We start from the raw sequence: 20,397 nt of genomic DNA on the forward strand, positions 1-20,397 counted from the left end.
TGATGTTAGGGCTTTATTATTGTTTCTTAAATACTTAAGAGTTTAATTCTTTGCAAATATTGGCAAGCAGTATGACAAATTATTCTGAGATCTGTTTCAAAAAGCAGACTGAGAAAGTGAAAGCAGTGGACAGCAACTCTGCAAATCACCCTAAACTCTTTTGAAAACTTAATATCTGAATTCCAAACCAGAAATATTAATGTACAAAATAGCATCATAAAAAAAATCACAAGATAATGCAGATAAAATTTAAAACACATGAAAACAAGAATCACTACATGCTACAAAACAGCTTTCAGCATTTTTCTTTTAACAAATCTAAGGAAAGATACTGAAAAAATGCAATCTTGTTGATTCCTAGAGGTATTTTATGCTACTTGAGCACTTAATGGCAAATACTTCTAAAATGTACAATTAAATAGGACCAGGCCCTCTGCTAGCCAGTGTGGGACTATTCATTGTTCTCTAAAGTCATCGTCCTAACATTCATATCCCTTCTTAAAAAGCAAAAGGGTTTTCAAGTCATAAAAATGTTATCATGTACAGAACTCTTTAAGACTATAAGCAATACTATAAAACAATACATACATATTTAATGATTTCTCTACATGTGCTTCTTCTATAGCTAGGATCCACAAAAAAGAAATTGGCCATCCTTCAGTGATTTACCAGGTTATCACAAACTTAGTTCCTACAGAGATACTCATGTCTATGAAATTCAAAGAAAATCATAATTAAGCTGTATTTTAACCTAGCTTCACATGATTATATATATGCACATAATACCAAAAAGCAGCATATTTCATTCTCAGATGCCACACAATGTCAGCTTGATGTTTGAGGTAACCTCATAAATTCAGGGAAATAAAAACAGCTGTGTTCAGTAGCAATTGAAAACGGCATGTTAACTTCTCCATTCCAATTTGATTGACATGAAGATCAGGAAAAGAATGCTTTGAGTGATTACAGTACAGCTATGTTCTCACATTCTGATTTTCAAAACTTTAGGAAATATTTCTAAATTGAGGGGAAAAAAAATCACCATTTACTCAGCATTGCTAATGACTTCTGTTATCAAAATGGGTCAACTAAATACTACATAAAAAATTAGTGGTCATTCGTTCCTCAAATTTAACTGAAAAATTTTCATGATTAAAAAAATAACATCACATTCTCAGATTTTGTTGTATGTTTATACAATGTTTATAGTATGTGCACTTATCTGAACAGTTAAATGGAACATAATCATTGAATACAATTTCATATAATAGCTCCTTTATTAGTAAACTGACTGAAAGGATATTTTCTCATTATTTACTTTGAACATTTTTGGTAAACCAAACACTATTTGAAGAAATATAAACAGGTCACCTCTAGATTCCTACTTAAGTACATTTTTCAATAAAATTGAACATTTTTGTCATAATTCTGCTTTCCCTTAACTTGTCCATTTCCAATAATAAAATGGGGCAGAGTATTGAGGTTGCAAAATGAGCAAAAGGATGATTCCCATATTGTTTAAACTTGCTTCATATGAAATTAATTCATGTACTCAGCAAATTAAGTTTAAGTGGGTAATAGTTTATCAAATACTAAACAAATATATTTAACAGCATGAGTCAGAATTCACTAATATTTTTGGAAAATGAGGAAAGTTTATTTGGGGAGTTCAAACTGTACATTTTACATCAATGCTTCAAAAGACTTACAAATCAACATGGCAAAAAAGCTAAATTGGAAAGGAAAAAGCCTTTTTTAATATATGATCCAATCTCCCTATAAAAAAGGAACACTGTACCTTCCTTGCTTTAGCAGCAAGTGCCACTGATTGCCTTTTGCCATTATTAAAACAGCATTACAACAATCACAAATACCAGGATGGAGCAACCAGTCTCACACCAAGATATTTACAGTCGAGCAAAATGGAAATTCACAAAGAAAGAGTGTGTGTGTGCATGCGTGCGTGCGTGTGTGCACGTGTATGTGTGTGTGTGTGTGTGTGTGTGTGTGTGGACACACACAAACCTGGAAACATCAGTGCTACTTTTGAAAAACGTTTTCATGTGCTACACGTACTCTGACAAACATTCTTAAAAAAGAAATTAATTTTTAATATTTATTGCCACAAATGAAGGCTTATGTAAGCAACATTCTGTTTTCAACAGCAATGTTTTTAAACCTTAATTGGGTAAAAACGGATGTCAAATTCAACAGGGCAGTGGCAAGTTTACCAAGTTACTTAGGATAGATATTCCTGAAATCAAACCTATTTGCTAAATTTCTTTTCTTCCTCTTCAACAATGAATTCAGATCTTCAGTTACTGTTTTTCAGAGAAGTAGCAATTCCTCATACATACAGCAAACCTCAGTGTAATGACGCTTCTTAGGTAAGCATCTGAAGAAGAATTAATTTCCAAGGCCGATTTGATTTAGAAACACTGACTGACTGGTTTTTTTTCTTATTCCCAAAGCAAATCATCAGGTTACAAGCAGAGTAATGGCGAGCTATCTTGATTGGCTGTATCTTCAGTTTCTGGAATCCTGGGCAGGAGAGCAGAGCGAGTTAACCCCCAAAATTTTTGGGGTGACATATCCTTCTTGGTGGCTGTAAATTTCCACCCAATATGACTTGAGCAAACTCTGCATTGGGCAATAGTCCATGCATACCTAAAAAATAAAGTAAGCAGTCATGTATTTCATCTTTAAAATGATCATAGATTTTAGTAAAAATGTATTTCAAATACTGATAGACTATCACAACCCTTAATGATATATAAAATTTAATTAGAACTTGAGTCTGATTTCGGAAGTCAAATCATATGCAAGCATTATCTAATGTTTCTATAGCAAGAATAAATGCAACACGATTCTTGTACCAAAAAAAATGTATGTATATATATCTGGGATGGACACTTGATAATGCTATCCTTGGTATTTCAATCTTTTAATATCATTTCACTCCAAAGAAATTAGAGTCTTTACTTTTCTCCAAAGTACCATTTCTTATTTTGTGTGGGACTAAATGATTACTTGGTATTTTCTACACAAAGGTAAAACATTATAGAAAACACTTTTGGTTAGTCAAACTTGAAATACTGGGTTTTCTAGCACACAAGAAAAGAAAAAAACTATAATAATAATCCCCACCTCCCCAACATAGAGAAAATTTTCTGAAGAATCTAGAGGTTTTCTTTTGAATACAAGTTTACTCTGTGCAAGAACCCATGCATCGTGCCAAGGCCACATGCTAGTCTTGCACCTGCATTTTTTGTTATTCTGCATTTTCATGCTCATTGAGAACAGCAGGATCTGTTTTTATCCTCCCACCTGCAGAAGTGTATCATTTTTCTACTGTGTATAAATTAAACATTCCAAAAATTAATTAATTAAATCATCACAGTATGATATCAAAGGCATTCAAGATAACACTATTAAATTGATTCAAACAAAAATGAATTTGTTCTAAAATGAAGATGAAAGGATTTCAGGCCACAAAAAGCACACTTTTTTTTCTATTGGGAAGACAAATCAATTCAATGAAAGCAATGTAATGAAAAGTAGAAGACTAAAATGAGTACATCTAACAGATTTTAAAAAGTTAAGTCTATTGTGAAAATATTTCTTATGTATAATTTTAGTTATTTTAAGTATTCTTAAGGAGCAAAAGATTCTTATCTGCCTTTGTTTCCCCCACCACACAGTGAATATGCAGATAGCAGTCACAGTAAAAGAAAAAACCAAGCACTAATAAGTCCATATTGACAATTCCTTTAATTCCTTTGTCTTCCATTTTGTTAAATTTTAACTTCTTGTAGGCCATCTGACTTGGGGCATATTGTAACCCAACCAGACCCCGTCCCCACTCCCCCACTTTCCACTGTAACCTGATTTCAGGGAAAATAAGGAATAAGGTGACTCAGTGCCTACATTCCGACCTGCCCCACCCCTCAATTTATAACTGTAGAAACCAATGTTCAGGGTCCTTGGCTACTGAGAGCCTTGGATATGATTTGTTTCTGTAACTACATACATTACTAAATAAACCATTGTCTGGCCTTAACTATTTGCCAAGTCTTTATTCCACCATAACACTGTGCAGGTAGTAAATATATAACCTAGAAATAATTCATAATTTTGTTCCCAAGAGAAATTATTGGTTAGTCTGGGTGTTTAGACCCTAGACTAGAAAAGTGTCATCTCTGCCAGGCTTTATTTAACAAACTGACCTTTCTCATGGCAGATGGGAAATAAGAGTAAAAAAGTAAATGATCTTAGAAATTTAAGGACATCCTTAAACATTAAATATAAAGGTTCCCACTTTTTCTGTTAAAAAGAGAAATTAATAATCAGTTGGGGAAATTATTTCAATCTCCTGTTACTGATTACCTGTGTGATTGGGGCAATTGACTTTATTCATTTCTCTGAACCTCTCATACTTCATCTGTAAAATAGGAAAACTAACCAGATAATTTCTTATCTCTCAGCTTTGAAATTCCTCAAAATACTTTTTGAGTTCCTGCCATATTCAGGGCATATGGAGGCTACTCAGAAGTTAACAACTGCAAAACCTGAACTCCTGGAACTTGTGCTATGTTTGAGACCAACCCACCCCAGACCTGACCCATGACAGCAAGGCAAGACAGCACAGAAATTTTCATAGTAGTGGTTCAACAAATGCTGTGAGGCCAGAAAAGAGGGATGTTACTGTGGGCTGATAATGTGAGGAAAGACATGTTGGAGAAAAAAGGATCTTAAAAAATGAAACTTGAAACTTCATCAGCTGATTGGCCAGTGAAAGTAGTGATTGGTATTTGTAATCAGATCAGGCTCATCTCAGAATCTTGGATTTAGAGGCAAGAAGGATGCTAAAAAGGACATCTAGTTCAGTTCTCTTCTTTAATGATGAACGAACTAGAAACTGTCTTCTCTCAGGTGGCAGGTGAGGTGGGCAGGGGGATATAGAAAGTGTCAATGCCAAGATGAGCAATTTCAATTTGAGGGAGATGCTGGTGGGTTGCCCAAGGAACTTCTCCTTGACCATGTACTACTTAACAATTTTATGAATGACTTGAAGGCACTGATGACATCAGAGTGGAGTTAGAAAATCATTAATATAATAGATGAAAAAGTTAGGAAACTACTGATGGGGAAAAATCACTTCTAGAAGGGTCTCTTTTTCCTCATCTAAGAAGGGAAGAGTTTGCAGTAGGGAGGGTCTGAGATCCTCTGGCCCTGAAATTTACAAAGAACAAAGGCCTCTGCTAGATTCAAAAAATCAAATCCAAAATTATGGAATAGGAGAGAAAGTGAAATAAGAGATCATAAGCAAAATTAGAGATTTTAGTGGACTAATCAAATACACCCCAAAATGACACTTCAAATCTTGGCTGACACAATCTGTTTGATCTTAAGTGGTCACCTAATTTCAGCTGGCCTCAGTTTCCTCATCTTACAAAACAGGAGCAAGCAAGGGACTAGACAAGGCTCTAAAATATCTTCTCATTTTATATCTTGGAACAAAAACTTTTTATCACCATGTATGCTGGCTATAGTCTTTACCATTCATTAATCCAACAAACATTCTTATTTCAAGCACATATTTAACAAATTATAACTTAGTGAATTATATTTAAAATGTTCTGTTTAGGACCCTGAGTTCTTTAGAAGATACATACAGCAGTTAAGCATGGACTACATATTAATATGAACCATGCATTATGTTTGTTGGATAAAAGCCAAAATGATGTGGAATAATTACCTCAGCTCTGAGTACACATTTTAAACCATTAAGGTGCTCAAACTTAAGAATCATGTGTTATAAATCACATTATGATGGTAAATAAAACGATTTGATTAAAGCACAAATGTCATGTAGAGAATAAAAATTCTCCACACAGTGGGATCTATTCTTATATTGACTAGCCTAGCAGTGGCATATGTGAAGCTTCTCTGGCCTGGTAGAGGGCTATGAGCACAAGACAATAGGGAGCCTAATGGCCTGGTGGAGGAAAAAACCCAGGATTTAAAGTCAGAGGTCTGGGCTGCAATCTTAGTACATACACTTTCTATATCCCCAAGCCCACCCCACTTGCAACCTGAGAGATGGATGTCAGTTTCTAGTCTGTTCATCATTAAAAAAAAGAACTGCACTAGATGTCTGGTTACCAAGTATTTTACTTTTAGGTCATGGATGACAGACTACAGTGTTTTTTGCCTTTAATTTAGATTTTGCTTCAGGGACATAGAATTTGGAAATCTCTTCTTGCCTTTTCATTCTATGCTATTTATCTATGAAAAAGTCACCAAAAAAACAATGCAACAGCTGCTGCTCACTATTCACAGGTTGAAGAACATTTAAGCAGAATTATTCAATTTATTTTATATCTGTGACTATAATTCTGGCTCACGACTTTTGGCTTCTGTGTCCGATTATGGCATAGAATACACTAAACTCTAGGAAGGTAAATTAAAACAAAAAAAATTCAACAATCATCAAATTACCCAGGAAACCAGCTGTGCTCGGTTGAAGATCGGCCAATCAGATTGAGGTTGCAAGCCTTGTACACTGTAAGTGTCTCATGGACATATCCATGAGGATTCACATATGCTGCCATAGGTCCACATAAGGACAAACTATAAGAGATAATCAAGACCAGTTATATGAATCACAGAATCTGGAATGAAAATGTTTATTTAATTTTAACATATAGCATGAGAACTGGAAAGACATAGAAGGATCATAGTAGATTAGATATAAGGTAATAAAATACCTCCCCCTCCAAAACTCCTCCTAAAAGGTCCTCAATTGTTACTTATACGCATGGAAAGGGAACTACATTTTAATTCTGGCTTTGTCTACAAGTTGTTTATGATCTCTAGCAAATGCTTACTGCAGATTCAACAAGGTGGCCAAGGTGAGCCTTCCAACTTGGAAATTCTGTGACTTTGTTCCTTATATCTCTGAGATTCTGTGAATCCCTAATTAAAAACAGTCACAATTTTAATTCATGTGTGTATGTGAAAAACCAAATTAAAGAAAATTTTACAACAGAGCATTGTTATTGGGTATATTTCTTACTTGCTCCAAGAAATTAATTAACTGATTACTTATTGACCATGTTTCTTTATAGAATGTGCTTTTTTAGTTTGTCTTTTTTAAAAATCTGCATGAGACTATATATCAAGCCAAAAATCAAACAGGTTCAGAATTAAGCTAGAACACATGGAAGGAGTCAGATGAGCTAGCAACCCTGTTTTCTAGTCTTAGCTCAGGGAGTTGCTTCACTATTCTGTGTTTTCTCTCACTTATAAAATGAGGGAATTGAATTCTCATGTACTCTTCCAAGTCAAGGATTGTAAGTGTAGCCACAGACAAGTTTCGGAGATGGAAACACATCAACTTCTCTAACTGGAAGCAACAATATCTGCCCTCTTTATGAAAGACACTATTAGTATTTGTATTACAACATAATAGCAAAGCAGCTAATTGAGTACATAAAAAAAGATTGTCTTTTCTATGCTTAGGAGCAACATATCAAGCCCACAATCACTACAGTTACAGCCCAACTTCCAACCCTCTTGAGTGAAGACATCTGGGTGGGATATTCCAGAATCACCAGATTTCAGAGTTGGAAGGCCCTCAGAGACCATCTGGTTCACCTCACAAACAAATCAAGGTATCCTCTAAATATTCAGCTATTTCTCCGGGGAGGGTAAATCTATCCTGCCCTAGGCAGTCCAATCCACTTTTGGAGAACTTAATTGTTAAGAAATTTTTCCTTAACTGGAGCCCTAAATTTTTTTTTTCAACTTCCACTCAATGCTTGTGTGGGCAGAGGCTACCTTTAGAAGCAGTTTACAAGCAGTGGTTTGAGGACTGAGCCTGGAGTCAGGAAGACTAGAGTTCAAATTTGGTCTCAGATACTTTAGCTGTGTGATCTTAGGCAAGTAACTTGTTTGCCTCAAATTCCTCAACTGTAAAATGGGAATGATAATAATAGCACCTATTTCCTTGGGCTGTGAAGATCAAATGTGATATTTGTAAAGCAGTTAGCATACTGCCTGGCACATGGTAGGTGCTTAACAAATGCTTGTTAGCTTCCTTCTTTCCACTTCTGCTCTATGGAGTCAAACAGAACAGTTTTTTTTTTTCCTGTTAAATGACAGCCCTCTTGAAAAAACAATCTACATCCAAAAAATCTTCCCATGGTGTGGCAACAAGAACACTGGAGCAACAGTTGGATAACCTATACTGCAACTCAACTGCTTCCTACTGAGTCTGTGTCCTCATCTTTAAAATAAAAGGCCTGGGCTATATCATACTTGTAGTTCCAGGTCTAAGATTCTTATGTGACAATAAAAAGAGCAAAGAATGATGCTAGGCTGAAAAATAAGCCAGATGCTGAATACTGATTAGATGAATTAACTACCTTAGTTTCTGGCAATCAATCAGAGAAGAAAGAACAAAGTTTTTTTCACTTTTATTGGAGTCTTGATTGAAAATCAAAGGATTTTACAAAGAAAGCATTTAACTACAATTCCTTAAGAGCTTCTACATAGAATAATTTGATCTTTTAAAAAATATATATCACTTATACCTAAATGAAGGCAATTTCATTTATTTATATACATATTTCTTATAGAAATACTTAGTATGTCAGTTTTATTTCATGAAAAATATATACTTGAAAGAAACTTTATATGACAACCACCTTTCCCAATCATTTATAAGTAAAAGATTTTACCCAAGTTGTGAATAAATTCACCAATTAAATACAAAGGCATCTATGGAGGAAACTGCATTTGTCTCTAATTTTTCTACTCTTATATCTTCCATTGTTGTACCCCTTTTGTACTTCTCCAAACTCACAGCATTTGTTCAATAAAAAGTTTTAACTGAACTGAAGAGAGTAAGAATCTCACCTGAATATTTCATTTTTGGTTGTGATTTCTGTTTCTTGACATTGCTTACAGCAAAGGGAGGTACACTTAAAAAACACACACAGAACAGTCTTAGAAGATAAATAGAAGAAAATAAATGTATACTTTGTCAAGCCAACTCAGTAATAAAACATACATCACATCACATTTTTCAAATTTCCCCAAGCATTTCTATGAATGCTACATTTCCTAAATATGTCCCTTAGTCAATAAAAAATAAAGTGTGAGGAAAGGACAGAAAGACAATGGATGAGATGTCAAATGAGAAAATGCTAGACCACGTGCTGATCCAAATTAATCCAAGCACAAAAATTCAATTCAACAAACATCATGACACAAAAGACAAAAACTAAACATTCTTTGCTTCCTTAAAGAATGCTAGGAGATAGGAGTGAGGTTGAGAGGGTGAATACAACATGTGTTTAGAGAGAAACATAATGTGGTGACTTGAGAAAGGGGACATGACAAATACCTTTAAAGAGGATGAGGGGCAAACTTCAGAGAGATGGTGCACCTAAGTGAGTCTTGAAATAAGATAAAGATTCTGAGGCAAAGATGAGGAATACATCCAAAGCAAGGGGAATGGCTTGTGTGTGTATATAAAGAGGTAGGAGAGGAAATGTCAAGTTTGAAGCGAAGCTAGTTCACTCTGGCTGAACTGTAGAGTCTATAAAGGGAAATGTGATAAAAGGTCGGGTCATAGGGGACTTCAAATATCATGCTGAAGAGTGTATGCTATATAACACACTGAAAACAGAAAGTAACTAAAGAATTGACAGAATGATGAGGCCAAATCTGTGACTTTGGAAAATTATTTTGTGAAAAACAGACTGGTAAAGAAATACATCAACAGAAGGTGGACCAGTCAGGTAGTTATTACAATAGTCAAGGTAGGAGGTGACTGGAACCTCAACTTGGGAAGTGGCCATGTGAGTAAATAAGAAGGGAACAGGAGAGGCAAAGCTTGCAAACCCACTAGAAAATGGAAAGAGAAAATGAATTCAAGGTTAGAAGTAGGAAGACTGAGTAGAATTCAACAGAAGTTTGGAAGAGGGGCAGCTTTAGTGGATAATGGGCTATTTTACACAGGTTGAGATGCTGACAGATATCTAATAGGCAGATAAAAATACATTTTGTTCCAAGTCCTAGATGGGTAGTCATTTGTGTGAAGATGCTAAGTGTTCCCATTAGAGTAAATGAGATCACCAAGGGAAAAAGAAACAGAGAAAGAAGACAGGATGCCTTAAGAACCTTGAAGCACAGTTATGTTTAGAGGAAAGAAGACAGATAAAGATATAGCAAAGGAGGCTAACAAAGAACAGTCAGGTATCTGGGGGAAAAAGGGGAGAGAAGAGTGTCAATGAAGCCAAAGAAGATAAGAGTCTTAAGGAAGGGGCAATCTTTGAAAGTCTGAAAAGCCACAGGGAAGTCAAGGGAGATGAGACCTGAGAGAAGGCTGGGAATAGGAAGCTAAAGAGGAACAGTATCTCTCTTCAGGTTAGTTTCACGCCACACACATCAGACAGAACAATTGACACAGAGATGCTCCAGACACACAGGCACACAATGCTGTAATGGAGAAATGAGTGTAACGAGGCCAGAAAAGTCCCTAAATTGGGCAGACTGTCTGCACCATCCATTCTGATTGTGTATAATCCTGGGTGCTTATTGAAGAAGAGAACAAGATCTTCAAACAAGCACTCTTCATCATAGCAAAAAACTGGAGACAAAAGTGGGGACATTCACCTAGGAATGGTCTAACGAACTGTGGAATATGAGCCCACCAGAATATCACTGTGACATAAAAAAAAAATGTGAGCAATTCAAAAGCACATAAGAGTCAACTGGTAGCTGCTACTGAGGAAAGAGAATAGAACCAAGTGGAAAATAGAAGCAATGACTACAAAGGAACAGAAAACAACCCTAAAATATTCCCAAACTCAGATTAAGTACAATAACTACCTGAGTTCTCAGAATTCTCTCTCTTGTTTCAGTAGAAAACCAGGGGACTATGTACAAAGAAAATATATACTGCCAGATATGGTGCCTTTGTTGATTGGACTTCATTCAGATTTTTCTTTATTAAAAGGGAGAATCCAATGGAAAGTAAAGAAGGCATATTGGGAAATTAGTCTGATGTTTTCAGAAGGGGCATAAGTAAGTTATTAATTGGGGTATTTTTTTAAAAGAACATTAGTTACCTTGGAGAAAGGGGGTTTTGGTAGTGGGGATGGAGGTCAGAATTCACAGGGTTCAGAATGAGTAGCCACAAAGTGGAGACAAGACTCCTGGGAAGAGATTGGTAATGAAAGGAAAGAAGGAGATTTGGAAGTCAGCTGGAGAGAATGGCTGTGGCTAAAAGCACCTGAGAGTACAGGTCAGGGGACTTTAGGGGACTGTTGATCAGGAAGACCCAGGTATTTTAGGGAATATCTACTGAGGGGAGGCAGAATAGCACAATGGAGAGTGAGTCAGCCTTGTTTCCAAGAAGGTCTGGGCTCAGTCTTATAGCTAACACATGCATGTAACTTCCAAGTGAGCCCAGCAATTCTCTAACATTATCAGTGAGATTGACAATTGCTGATTTGCACTGAGAGAAGTTTTCTATATTAATGAAATCACAGGTCCAGTTAAAAAAATATATATACTAAACTCCTTGAAAAACAAGGAAATGTGACTTGAATAGTGGGCAGATTGGCAACAAGAATTCAAATCAGGTTGATAGATTAATCTTAAAATGAGGAAAGGGTACAGAAGATGTATGGTATGGAAATGGCACTGAAGAACAAGTATCATGCTGACTCACACTTGGACAGAAGGGACTCCTCCCCTCCCTCCAATTTATATTAAATTTTATTAGGTATATCTAATTTACGTAGGTAATAGGTGGGTCAAATGACCTCATTAAAACAATCCATAATGTCTAGAAAATAAATTTTAACAGAGCAATTAATCATCAATATTGCTCTGAAAAATTATGATTAAGGGATTGTCATGCTAAAATAGCCTACTATAATACAAATCTTTGGGATCCTAAATCCCATTTTCCTGCTTTCTCTCTAAAACTGTACTGTTTTTTAAAAAATTCTATCAAGAAAATGGGCATGACAATTCAATTGTTTTGAACAAATTAGTTCAATTATATTCAGGGAAAAAATGTTACTGAATTGTCAAGTTTATATAAAAAAATAAAATTTAAATTTGTAAGTTCTTGTAGGCTTAATGTAATTTCAAATGAGAATACTCACTCTGATTTCATAGTTCCTAACCAGGCATCCTGGTATATCAGATCCAACTAATTTTGGACTTCATCAAGAATAGTGAGAAAAAAATGCATACTTACTTTGTTCATGATATCTAGTTCACAACGAAGACGTTGGATAGCACTGCCAATTTTAAGGAGTTGTATTCGTAATGCATCATCAATAGGAAGACAAGCAGCTACTCTATAAGAAAAATCTTCAAGACATGATAAGTTTTTCAACTTAAGAACCAGATCAATAAAACAAGCATGTCTCACGTAAAAGACATGCAAAATCACCTATCTTTTGAAAATGGATCTCATACAAAAGTTGTAATACCCTTACCTTCTGTCTTAGAATTGACACCAAGTATCGGTTTCAAGGCCAAAGAGTGCTAAGGGTTAGGCAACTGGGGTTAAGTGACTTGCCCAAGATCACACAGCTAGCAAGTCTCTGAGGCCATATTTGAACCCAGAATCTCCTGTCTCTGGGCCAGGCTCTCTATTACTAAGGACCTATTTGCCCCTTGGGATGTTTTAATTATTCATAAAAATACATCAATTAATGAAGGATAATGTCAAAAAAATCATATTTAGGGGAAGTTCAAAAAAGTCTGAATCATATGGAATGACAATATCCATCCTTCATGTGCTATCTGTTCTTTTACAAGAGGAGTTCTAAATTCACATGCTGGGGAAATCTGCAAATCCAATTGATTTTGAGTTATTTACCTACAGAATTCTCCATGGCAAAAATAGCATTGTTCTAATTACACTATAACAAACAAACAAAAAAAACAGATATAAACATTAAAAAGTAGATTAAGTTTAATTGAGGTACTAGATCTACTTATAAATACAAAGATTGATATTAAGTGAAAAACTGCCCTTTATAAATGTCCAAAAAATCTACTATGGTTTTTAAGAGAACTATTTATTATACTTTTCTGAGGAAAATGGCCAAAATATCCATTTATCTTGAAAATTATCTTATGTGCCCTACTATGTGTGGGATTCAGTGATCTGGAGAAATTGATTGTCTTTAGGACCAAGAGTAACTTGAAGAAACTCTTTGAAAGTTAACAGCCTGGCTGCGGTCACCATTAACTCTCTTTGAGTTCTGGGATAGGAGGTTGAATGTCACTGGCTCATGCCATACCAAACTCTCATGGTCACTCTCTGAGATGAGCTAACCAAAATCACTGTGCTTTGACTAAGTCCCAAACTTGGTGTCTCTAGTCCCAGATTCTATTTCTGACTGAGTTTCGTAACTTGGTCTCAACTATGAGACATGTGGCCCTAAGATTCAGTGGGTCATTTTATTGATGAAATTTTGAGACTGAGTAACTTCATACTCTTATCTTGCTGCTTTAGTCTAAAAATATGTACCAAAGATTATCTTTGTTTCTTCTTGTACCTGGGTATTTGCTGCCCCATTCCTGGGAACTCTCCAACCATACCAACCTAGACCCTTCCTGGATTGGCCCTTTTCCCACCTCCCTTGACTAAGAATTATAAAAATACCTGCCAGCCACCTATACTTAGTGCTTTTTGGCACTAGAGCAATTTGCCCCCATGTGCACGTATGTCCTTACTTAATAAACTGATTTTCATCTTATAGGCACTTGATATTGCTTGTTTCTTTCTTTTCAAGGAAAAGAGGATGGAGGTCTCAACAGAAACCTGTTCTTGCCACAGATCCCTGAGGTGCAGCTCCCTTTTCAGAGAAAGGAGACTTAAGTTCTACAGAGTCTGTGAATCAAAGAGATTTTTAAAAAAAATCATATTCCACCTTCTTCCTTTTGATTTTCTCCTGGACTACCTTAAAAAAAAAATCATTTCCAGAGAATTGAGTTAAACAAGTATCTTAGCTTTCAACAAGGCTGGCTGGATTAAAATAATTCTTTTTAAATAAATACCACATTTTCCAACATAGTAGGCACTTAATGAATGTTTGCTGCATTGGATTAAACAGTGTGAGCTAAAACTAGCTTTCCATACCAATTGGATTTGAAGGAAGAGATTCATCTTTTAGATTTTCATCCCATTCATGAAGTTGTCTTTTGACTCTTTCCATTAAGGTTTCCTGTGGTTAAAAACAAAACATTCACATTAGCCATTTAGCAATTTTATCTATCATAAAAGGTCAGAGTACAAATCCTGTCCATATATTTCAAAAGTAAATAAAACAACATTTACTAAGTGCTTACTTTGTGCCAGTGCCAACAAGCTTTGAGGATACAAAGAAAGGCATAAAAATATTTGATACCCCATTAGCAACTCTATTTCTGATCTTTTAAAAAAATCCATTATTTTGGGGTACTTTCTAGTTTTGCATATATTGATGACGATTATTTTATGACATTCATCAATTCTTTACTTAAAAAAAGATTTTTTTTTGGAAAAAAATTTTAGTTTTATTAAAAATCTTAAAACAATTGTTTCTGTATTTCCATAAAATGTATTATATTCTTTTGTTTCTCCAAGTTCTCAATACTAATATTCTTGCCACTTAGCTTAAGTTTTGGATCACTCATTTAAGGACTGACCTAAATAAAAGAACAGCCGATACTGAGAAAGGAACCAAGAATAGCAAGCATAGATAGTCTAGCAGATCTAAAGTATGTTACTGAGAAACACTGCAGAGAAAGCACAAACATACTTAACAGAATGTTAGTAGGTGAGTAGCATGCAGTGGTAATTTCAGAAACATTTGATGAACTGAATGCTACACATGGAAATTCATCTCTAACACCAGTCCTAACAGGTCTGACTGTTCTCTCTTCACTCTTTCCTTTAGCTTCTGTTATCTGGGACAGGCAAGTCAACCCTTCTTTCTGTGCCTCCAGTATCTCTCTTCTCCAATCCCATCTTCTAGGTGCTAAGTATGACCTTTACTCCCTCTGATGAAAAACCTGCAGAATAAAAATACAATCTGGTCCTAATCTATATATCTATATCTCCAGCCCTCTCACTATGAGGCTTGCCTATACTTTGCCAAACTATTTCCTCACTATGTCCTTCTTTCCTCCACTTCTGTGTTTTTACTCAGGTCAATCCTCAAACATGAAATAAACTCATTCCTCATCTCTGGTTATTTGAGGGCTAGCAGAGAGGCTACTCTTCTAAGAAGCCTTCCCTCATCTCCCCAGTTGAAGGTGCTCTCTCCTTTCTCAAAATTTCACAAGAGTAATTTATATGTATTTCATTATCATCACATATTGAATTTCCACTATGTGCCAAGCTCTGGGCAAGTCTTGATACAAAAAGAGACAAAAGACAGTCCCTACCTGCCTTCAAGGAATAGGAGAGTCAACATGCAAAAATATATAAAACCAAATTGTATTTAGGAGAAGTAGGAAATAATTAAAAGGGAAGACATTTAAATTAAGTTGGGTTGCAGAAGGCTCCCTGTAGAAGGTGGGATTTAACATTGAGACTTGAAGGGAAGTCAGGGAGGTCAGTAGTCAGAATGGAGGAGGGAAAGCATTCCAGGGACAGGGGATAGCCAGAGAAAATACCCAAATGATGGAATATCTTTTTTGGGGAATAGCCAGAAGGCCAGTATAAGAAGAATAGAAGTATAAGGGGGGCTAGGTTATGAAGGGCTTTGAATATCAAACATTGCATTTTTATTTTTTCCTAGAGGCAATAGGAAACCATTGGAGTTTACCAAGTAGGGGGGCAACCTGCAACTTTAGGAAAATCATTTTGTTAGCTGAATGGAGGTTAGATTGGAATGGAGAGACTCATTTGCCCTTATCTCAGTCCACATTATATCATATAGATTTGCAGGCAATAACTACACATAACACTATGGTATCCAAGTGGAAATTCATTGTGCCTGAAAGTTTTAAGAGATTCTCAGTAAAAGGGAAACCTTCTGAATCAAGGCCTTATCTAGGTTGTCTCTGAGAATATTGAAGTCAGTCCTCTCTGACTTGAATGAGGCAATACATTTTTGAAAAGTAGCTCTCTCATCATCTGAGGAATTAGACTGCTTACTTTGGAGGTTTCTTTTCTTCTAATATTAAATGTCAGTTCACAATTTCACCTGTGATGATACTCAAGAACCCAGGAAACAGGGGTACTTAGTTTCCCATGTATCACAGACCACTGTAATAATTTGGCAAACCCTACAAACTCATTCTCAGAGTAATGCTTTTTTAATATTTAAACTTATAATTGTAGGAAATGTGAAATTTCAGTTAAGAAATTAGTATAAATATTTTTTTCCCCATCAAAGTTCACAGATCCTTGGAAATCTATTCACCAGCAGAACCCCTGAAGGTCAATGAATCCCAGATTAAGAGGAGATATAAGGATACAGAATAAGAGAGATGGGGTTAAGGGGAAGACAGAGGAAGGAAGGAGGGGAAGTAAGAAAGAAAAGAGGGAGGGGAAAGAGAAGAAAGGAAAGATGAAGGTGTGGGAGAGAGAGAGCAATCAAATGAATGCACACACAAATGTTCAAACACTTTGTCCTTTAGTTTTAAGCATTCTTTTCAGTTCCCTAGGGCCTTTCATCTACTGAAGTGCTACATTTTGGAAATAAAAATCCATTCAATAAAAATGTAGCAAAATGTAGAGATTCTGTGTTAATATCCACCAAAAATAAAATGATGGGATTTCAAAAATGAAAGATTTAAAAAGTAACTTACAGCATCATATAAGGAATAGAGCCAGGATGGCCAAGAAGTCAGACTTGCACAATGAAACTTTCTCTGAAAAACAGAACACATTAAAATAATTAATTTTAACTAATTAAATAAAATCAAAAGTTCCTCTGTATTAAAATTAGATAAATTTTCTCAAGGAAAAAAAGTCCATTTCTCCCCTACTTGTGCCTTTCACAATCAGCAAAGGAGCATTTATTAAGTACTTACTATGTACCAGGCTTCGTGATAAACATTTATAAATGTTGCCTCATTTGATCCTCACAACAATATTGTAAGGAAGCAGGTATGATTACCTGTTTTACATTTGAGGAAGCTGATGCAGACAGAGGTGAAGTGACTACCTCTGATTTCTTTCCATCTATATTGTACATTGTCTCCACTGTCAAAATCTAAGTTCCTTGGGGGTAGAGTCTGCATTTTTTCATTTGTCTTCCTTGCACTTAGCATATATTGAATCCTTAACAAATTTTTGTTGACTGACTGATTTGAATCCCGAGGGCCTTCTTGACAGTGTCTTGACTGTCTTCTTGACAGTGCCTTGCACATAGTAAGCAATTAATAAATTTTTACTGAATTAAATAGAAACTAAATAGCTGTATGATTTATTTTAAAATCATAGATGAGCCAGGGAAAGACTTTCATATATAATACAAATCTGTCTATGGAAGCTCAATGGATTTGTTTCTACTGAAAGGTAAAAAGTATTCCCCATGTTTAAGCATGACAATCATTTTTTTTTAAATGTGGGCAGAAGGATAAGATATTCAATTAATCTCAATGCAACTCAGTTATAGGAAACATTTAAACAATAGGACTTCTTTAGGTATAAAATGAAAGTCTATTTCTACTGTATACGTTGAATATCAATGAAAGATATGTATGCTAAAATGTTTAAGACAACAATGTAAAAATGATAAAGTGAATATGAAAAGATAGTTTTAAAATATTATTGGAATATTTTACATGATTTCCACTATATTTGCATGAAAATCTCAAAACAAAATTCAATGTGAAGTTACAACTTATGGAATCTATATTACCTGGGCTAAAAACGAAATGTTATTTATTCCGCAGGTCTCAATGCAATCAATATTTACTTACCGAAAATTTTCCAATGCCCCAGATTGTATAACCAGATTGAATGAAACTATATCAAATGGCATAAAACATAACACTTGCCCTCAACTATGATGGAAACTTTATTAACTTTCCCCTTAAACTGATATGGATATTTTCAGAAACTTGTTTAAGTCACATCTACTCCAATTTCCTTACTGGAGAGAAAAAGAGAGAGAGAGAGAGAGAGAGAGAGAGAGAGAGAGAGAAAGAGAGATAGTGGGCATCAATGGGCTGCTGCATAATACCAAAGATGCCCTGAGCACAAGAATGGCAGAAGTAAAGCATTGAAGGAAAAATGTACATATACTTTATGCTGAAGTACATTAAAATCATGTAAAGAGTCCTCACAATAGGGTTAGAGCAGAATTAAATCAATAAAAACAACAGAAAAAGAACTTACAAAAATTTTTTGTTTGGAAGTTTAAAAATCAACCCCAAACCCTATAGTTTAAAAGGACAAAAATCCAATTATTATGCAAAATCTAAATACAAAGTTCAGCTGTCCCCTTGCTCACCCAACAGTGTTGCCAAGTACATGTTTTTATAAATGATTCCCAATTTAATTGTACTTTCTAATTCTGCTGTGGAGAACTGTGGAGAGAGGAAAGAAGCTTGATTAGTTCTACAAGGTGAGCCAAAAGTCCCTTAGTCTACTTATGCTGAACATAGGCTTAACACAGTAGAATATGTTATGCAGACTCCCCAAAGAGGAAAAGACAGCATGAAGCAAAATATTGAAGACAATAATAATCCTGACTAACATGAAAGCTACAGATCCTTTATGGTATTTATAGCTTTGTGGAATTCTTTTAATTAAAATTTTTGCTTTTAATTAGCTTAGCAATAATAAATATACAAATACAAACATCTATAGCAATCTTGTCTTTCAACAGCTCCATTTACTACTCCTTTTATTTGCTATTCCATAAAAAGAAATCCAAAGAACACAATAGAAAGTTTTAGCTTACTGATACACTGTTAATTTCCTAATCCTGTAACACACAAGCAATTGTAATAAACTAAAAATTAAGAAACCAGATTCTGCTTAGATTCTACATTTTCTAACTCATTAAGTAATGTTATACTTGAAAAGCAGTAATTAATGTGGATTTAAGAGAATGGCCATTTCTCCTTCTGCTAATGCAAAAGCACACACGTTACTTTTCTAAAAACTGCTATGATAGTTAACAATTGTAGAAGTTTATAAGCTGAATACTATGTTGAAGACCTAGGGAAGAAACATGGAACAATGGAGAGGGCTTAAGATATGGAATTGGTGGCCTTATATGAGGATCCTAGATCTGTCCCTACTGCTGCGTGACACTGGGCAAGTTGCTTCTCTGGACTCAGTTATCTCATTTGTAAAATGAGAGAGTTGGCCAGCTCTAGCTCTGAGTTTAGAATCCTATCTATCTAAAGAAAATATCCTGTACAAGAAAATTAAACAGTTCATATATTAAATGACTTCTTACTATCAGATTTAAAGAATGGTGTCTTGTAGGGCTGAGCGTCAGGAAACCTAGTGTTTAGCTGTAGCTCTGCTAGTATGTGGCAGTTACAAATTCTCTGGTCCTGAGTTTCCCCATCTATAAAATAAGAGTATCAGACTAGATGATCTCTAAGGACTATAGTAAAGATTTTATGACTACTTTATTCTTATACAAAAGCACTGTAAAGTTAATGTATTAAAATATTATTTCCTTTAACTGTGCATATAGTTAAAAATTGAATCAAAGAGCAGAAATATATGAATTGAACACTTTTGTGAATAAGCAAAAAGAATTCAAACAATTTCAAAATCCTCAAATTTTAAAGAAATTTTTGGTGCACTGGAAAAGAATTGTCTTCTTTCTGTGTCACACTAAGAACAAAAATGCTATAAATATATGGATATCCTTTTCCAAATATGTTTTAAGAATATCTGCAACATGAGTTATTTCATAAGGGAATCACACTTCAACCAATTTTTAGTCATAGCTGAAATATGGTGGTGCCTTGAGAATAAAGAGATTGATTCTTTGGTTCCATTGGGAAGTTCCCATCATTTAGGCAGCCTAGGGCTCACTACTGAAGGTCAGCTTCAGTGTTTTTACAACGAGCACTTCTTGGTACCCAGAGGCAGTCATCAATGGATCTCCAAACTACATTTTTCTTCTTTTTTTTGGTTTCTCAACAAATATGATTTCAAAAGCATGTGAAAAGTAGTAAAGAAGTTGTAGGAATCCATCACTACTTATTACATTCTCACTGAAACCAGAGAGGGAAATATTAGTAATTCCATACTATCCTTTATAAGCTCAAATCTACCACATCTTTTATCCAAACAACTAAGTTGTTATCCATCTGTGCTCTTCTAAAAGTCCCAACTAGAAATAAGCAGGCAGAAAAATAATTTGGTGGGATTTTTAATGTTAAAGA

The 20,397-nt window shown here is 35.1% G+C and overlaps 1 protein-coding gene across 13 annotated transcripts in view; it reads right to left on the reverse strand.

Annotated features, from left to right (window-relative positions):
* Window positions 1–20,397, reverse strand: part of CRBN (cereblon) — a 41,661-nt gene continuing 21,264 nt past the window's right edge. For 8 of the 13 annotated variants that reach the window (XM_056804549.1, XM_056804548.1, XM_007500123.3 and 5 more), the window contains 6 exons: window positions 16,843–16,905; window positions 14,183–14,267; window positions 12,284–12,399; window positions 8,923–9,011; window positions 6,502–6,633; window positions 1–2,667 (listed from right to left, as the gene is read on the reverse strand). In XM_056804549.1, coding sequence (XP_056660527.1) covers window positions 2,484–2,667; window positions 6,502–6,633; window positions 8,923–9,011; window positions 12,284–12,399; window positions 14,183–14,267; window positions 16,843–16,905 — 669 coding nt within the window. In that variant the 3' untranslated portion in view covers window positions 1–2,483. The remainder of the gene's footprint in view (window positions 2,668–6,501; window positions 6,634–8,922; window positions 9,012–12,283; window positions 12,400–14,182; window positions 14,268–16,842; window positions 16,906–20,397) is intronic. The other 5 variants (XM_007500124.3, XM_056804551.1, XM_056804550.1 and 2 more) reach the window with 1 other exon arrangement.

Source organism: Monodelphis domestica, chromosome 7 (assembly GCF_027887165.1).
Source record: "Monodelphis domestica isolate mMonDom1 chromosome 7, mMonDom1.pri, whole genome shotgun sequence".
Classification (NCBI taxonomy): Eukaryota; Metazoa; Chordata; class Mammalia; order Didelphimorphia; family Didelphidae; genus Monodelphis; species Monodelphis domestica.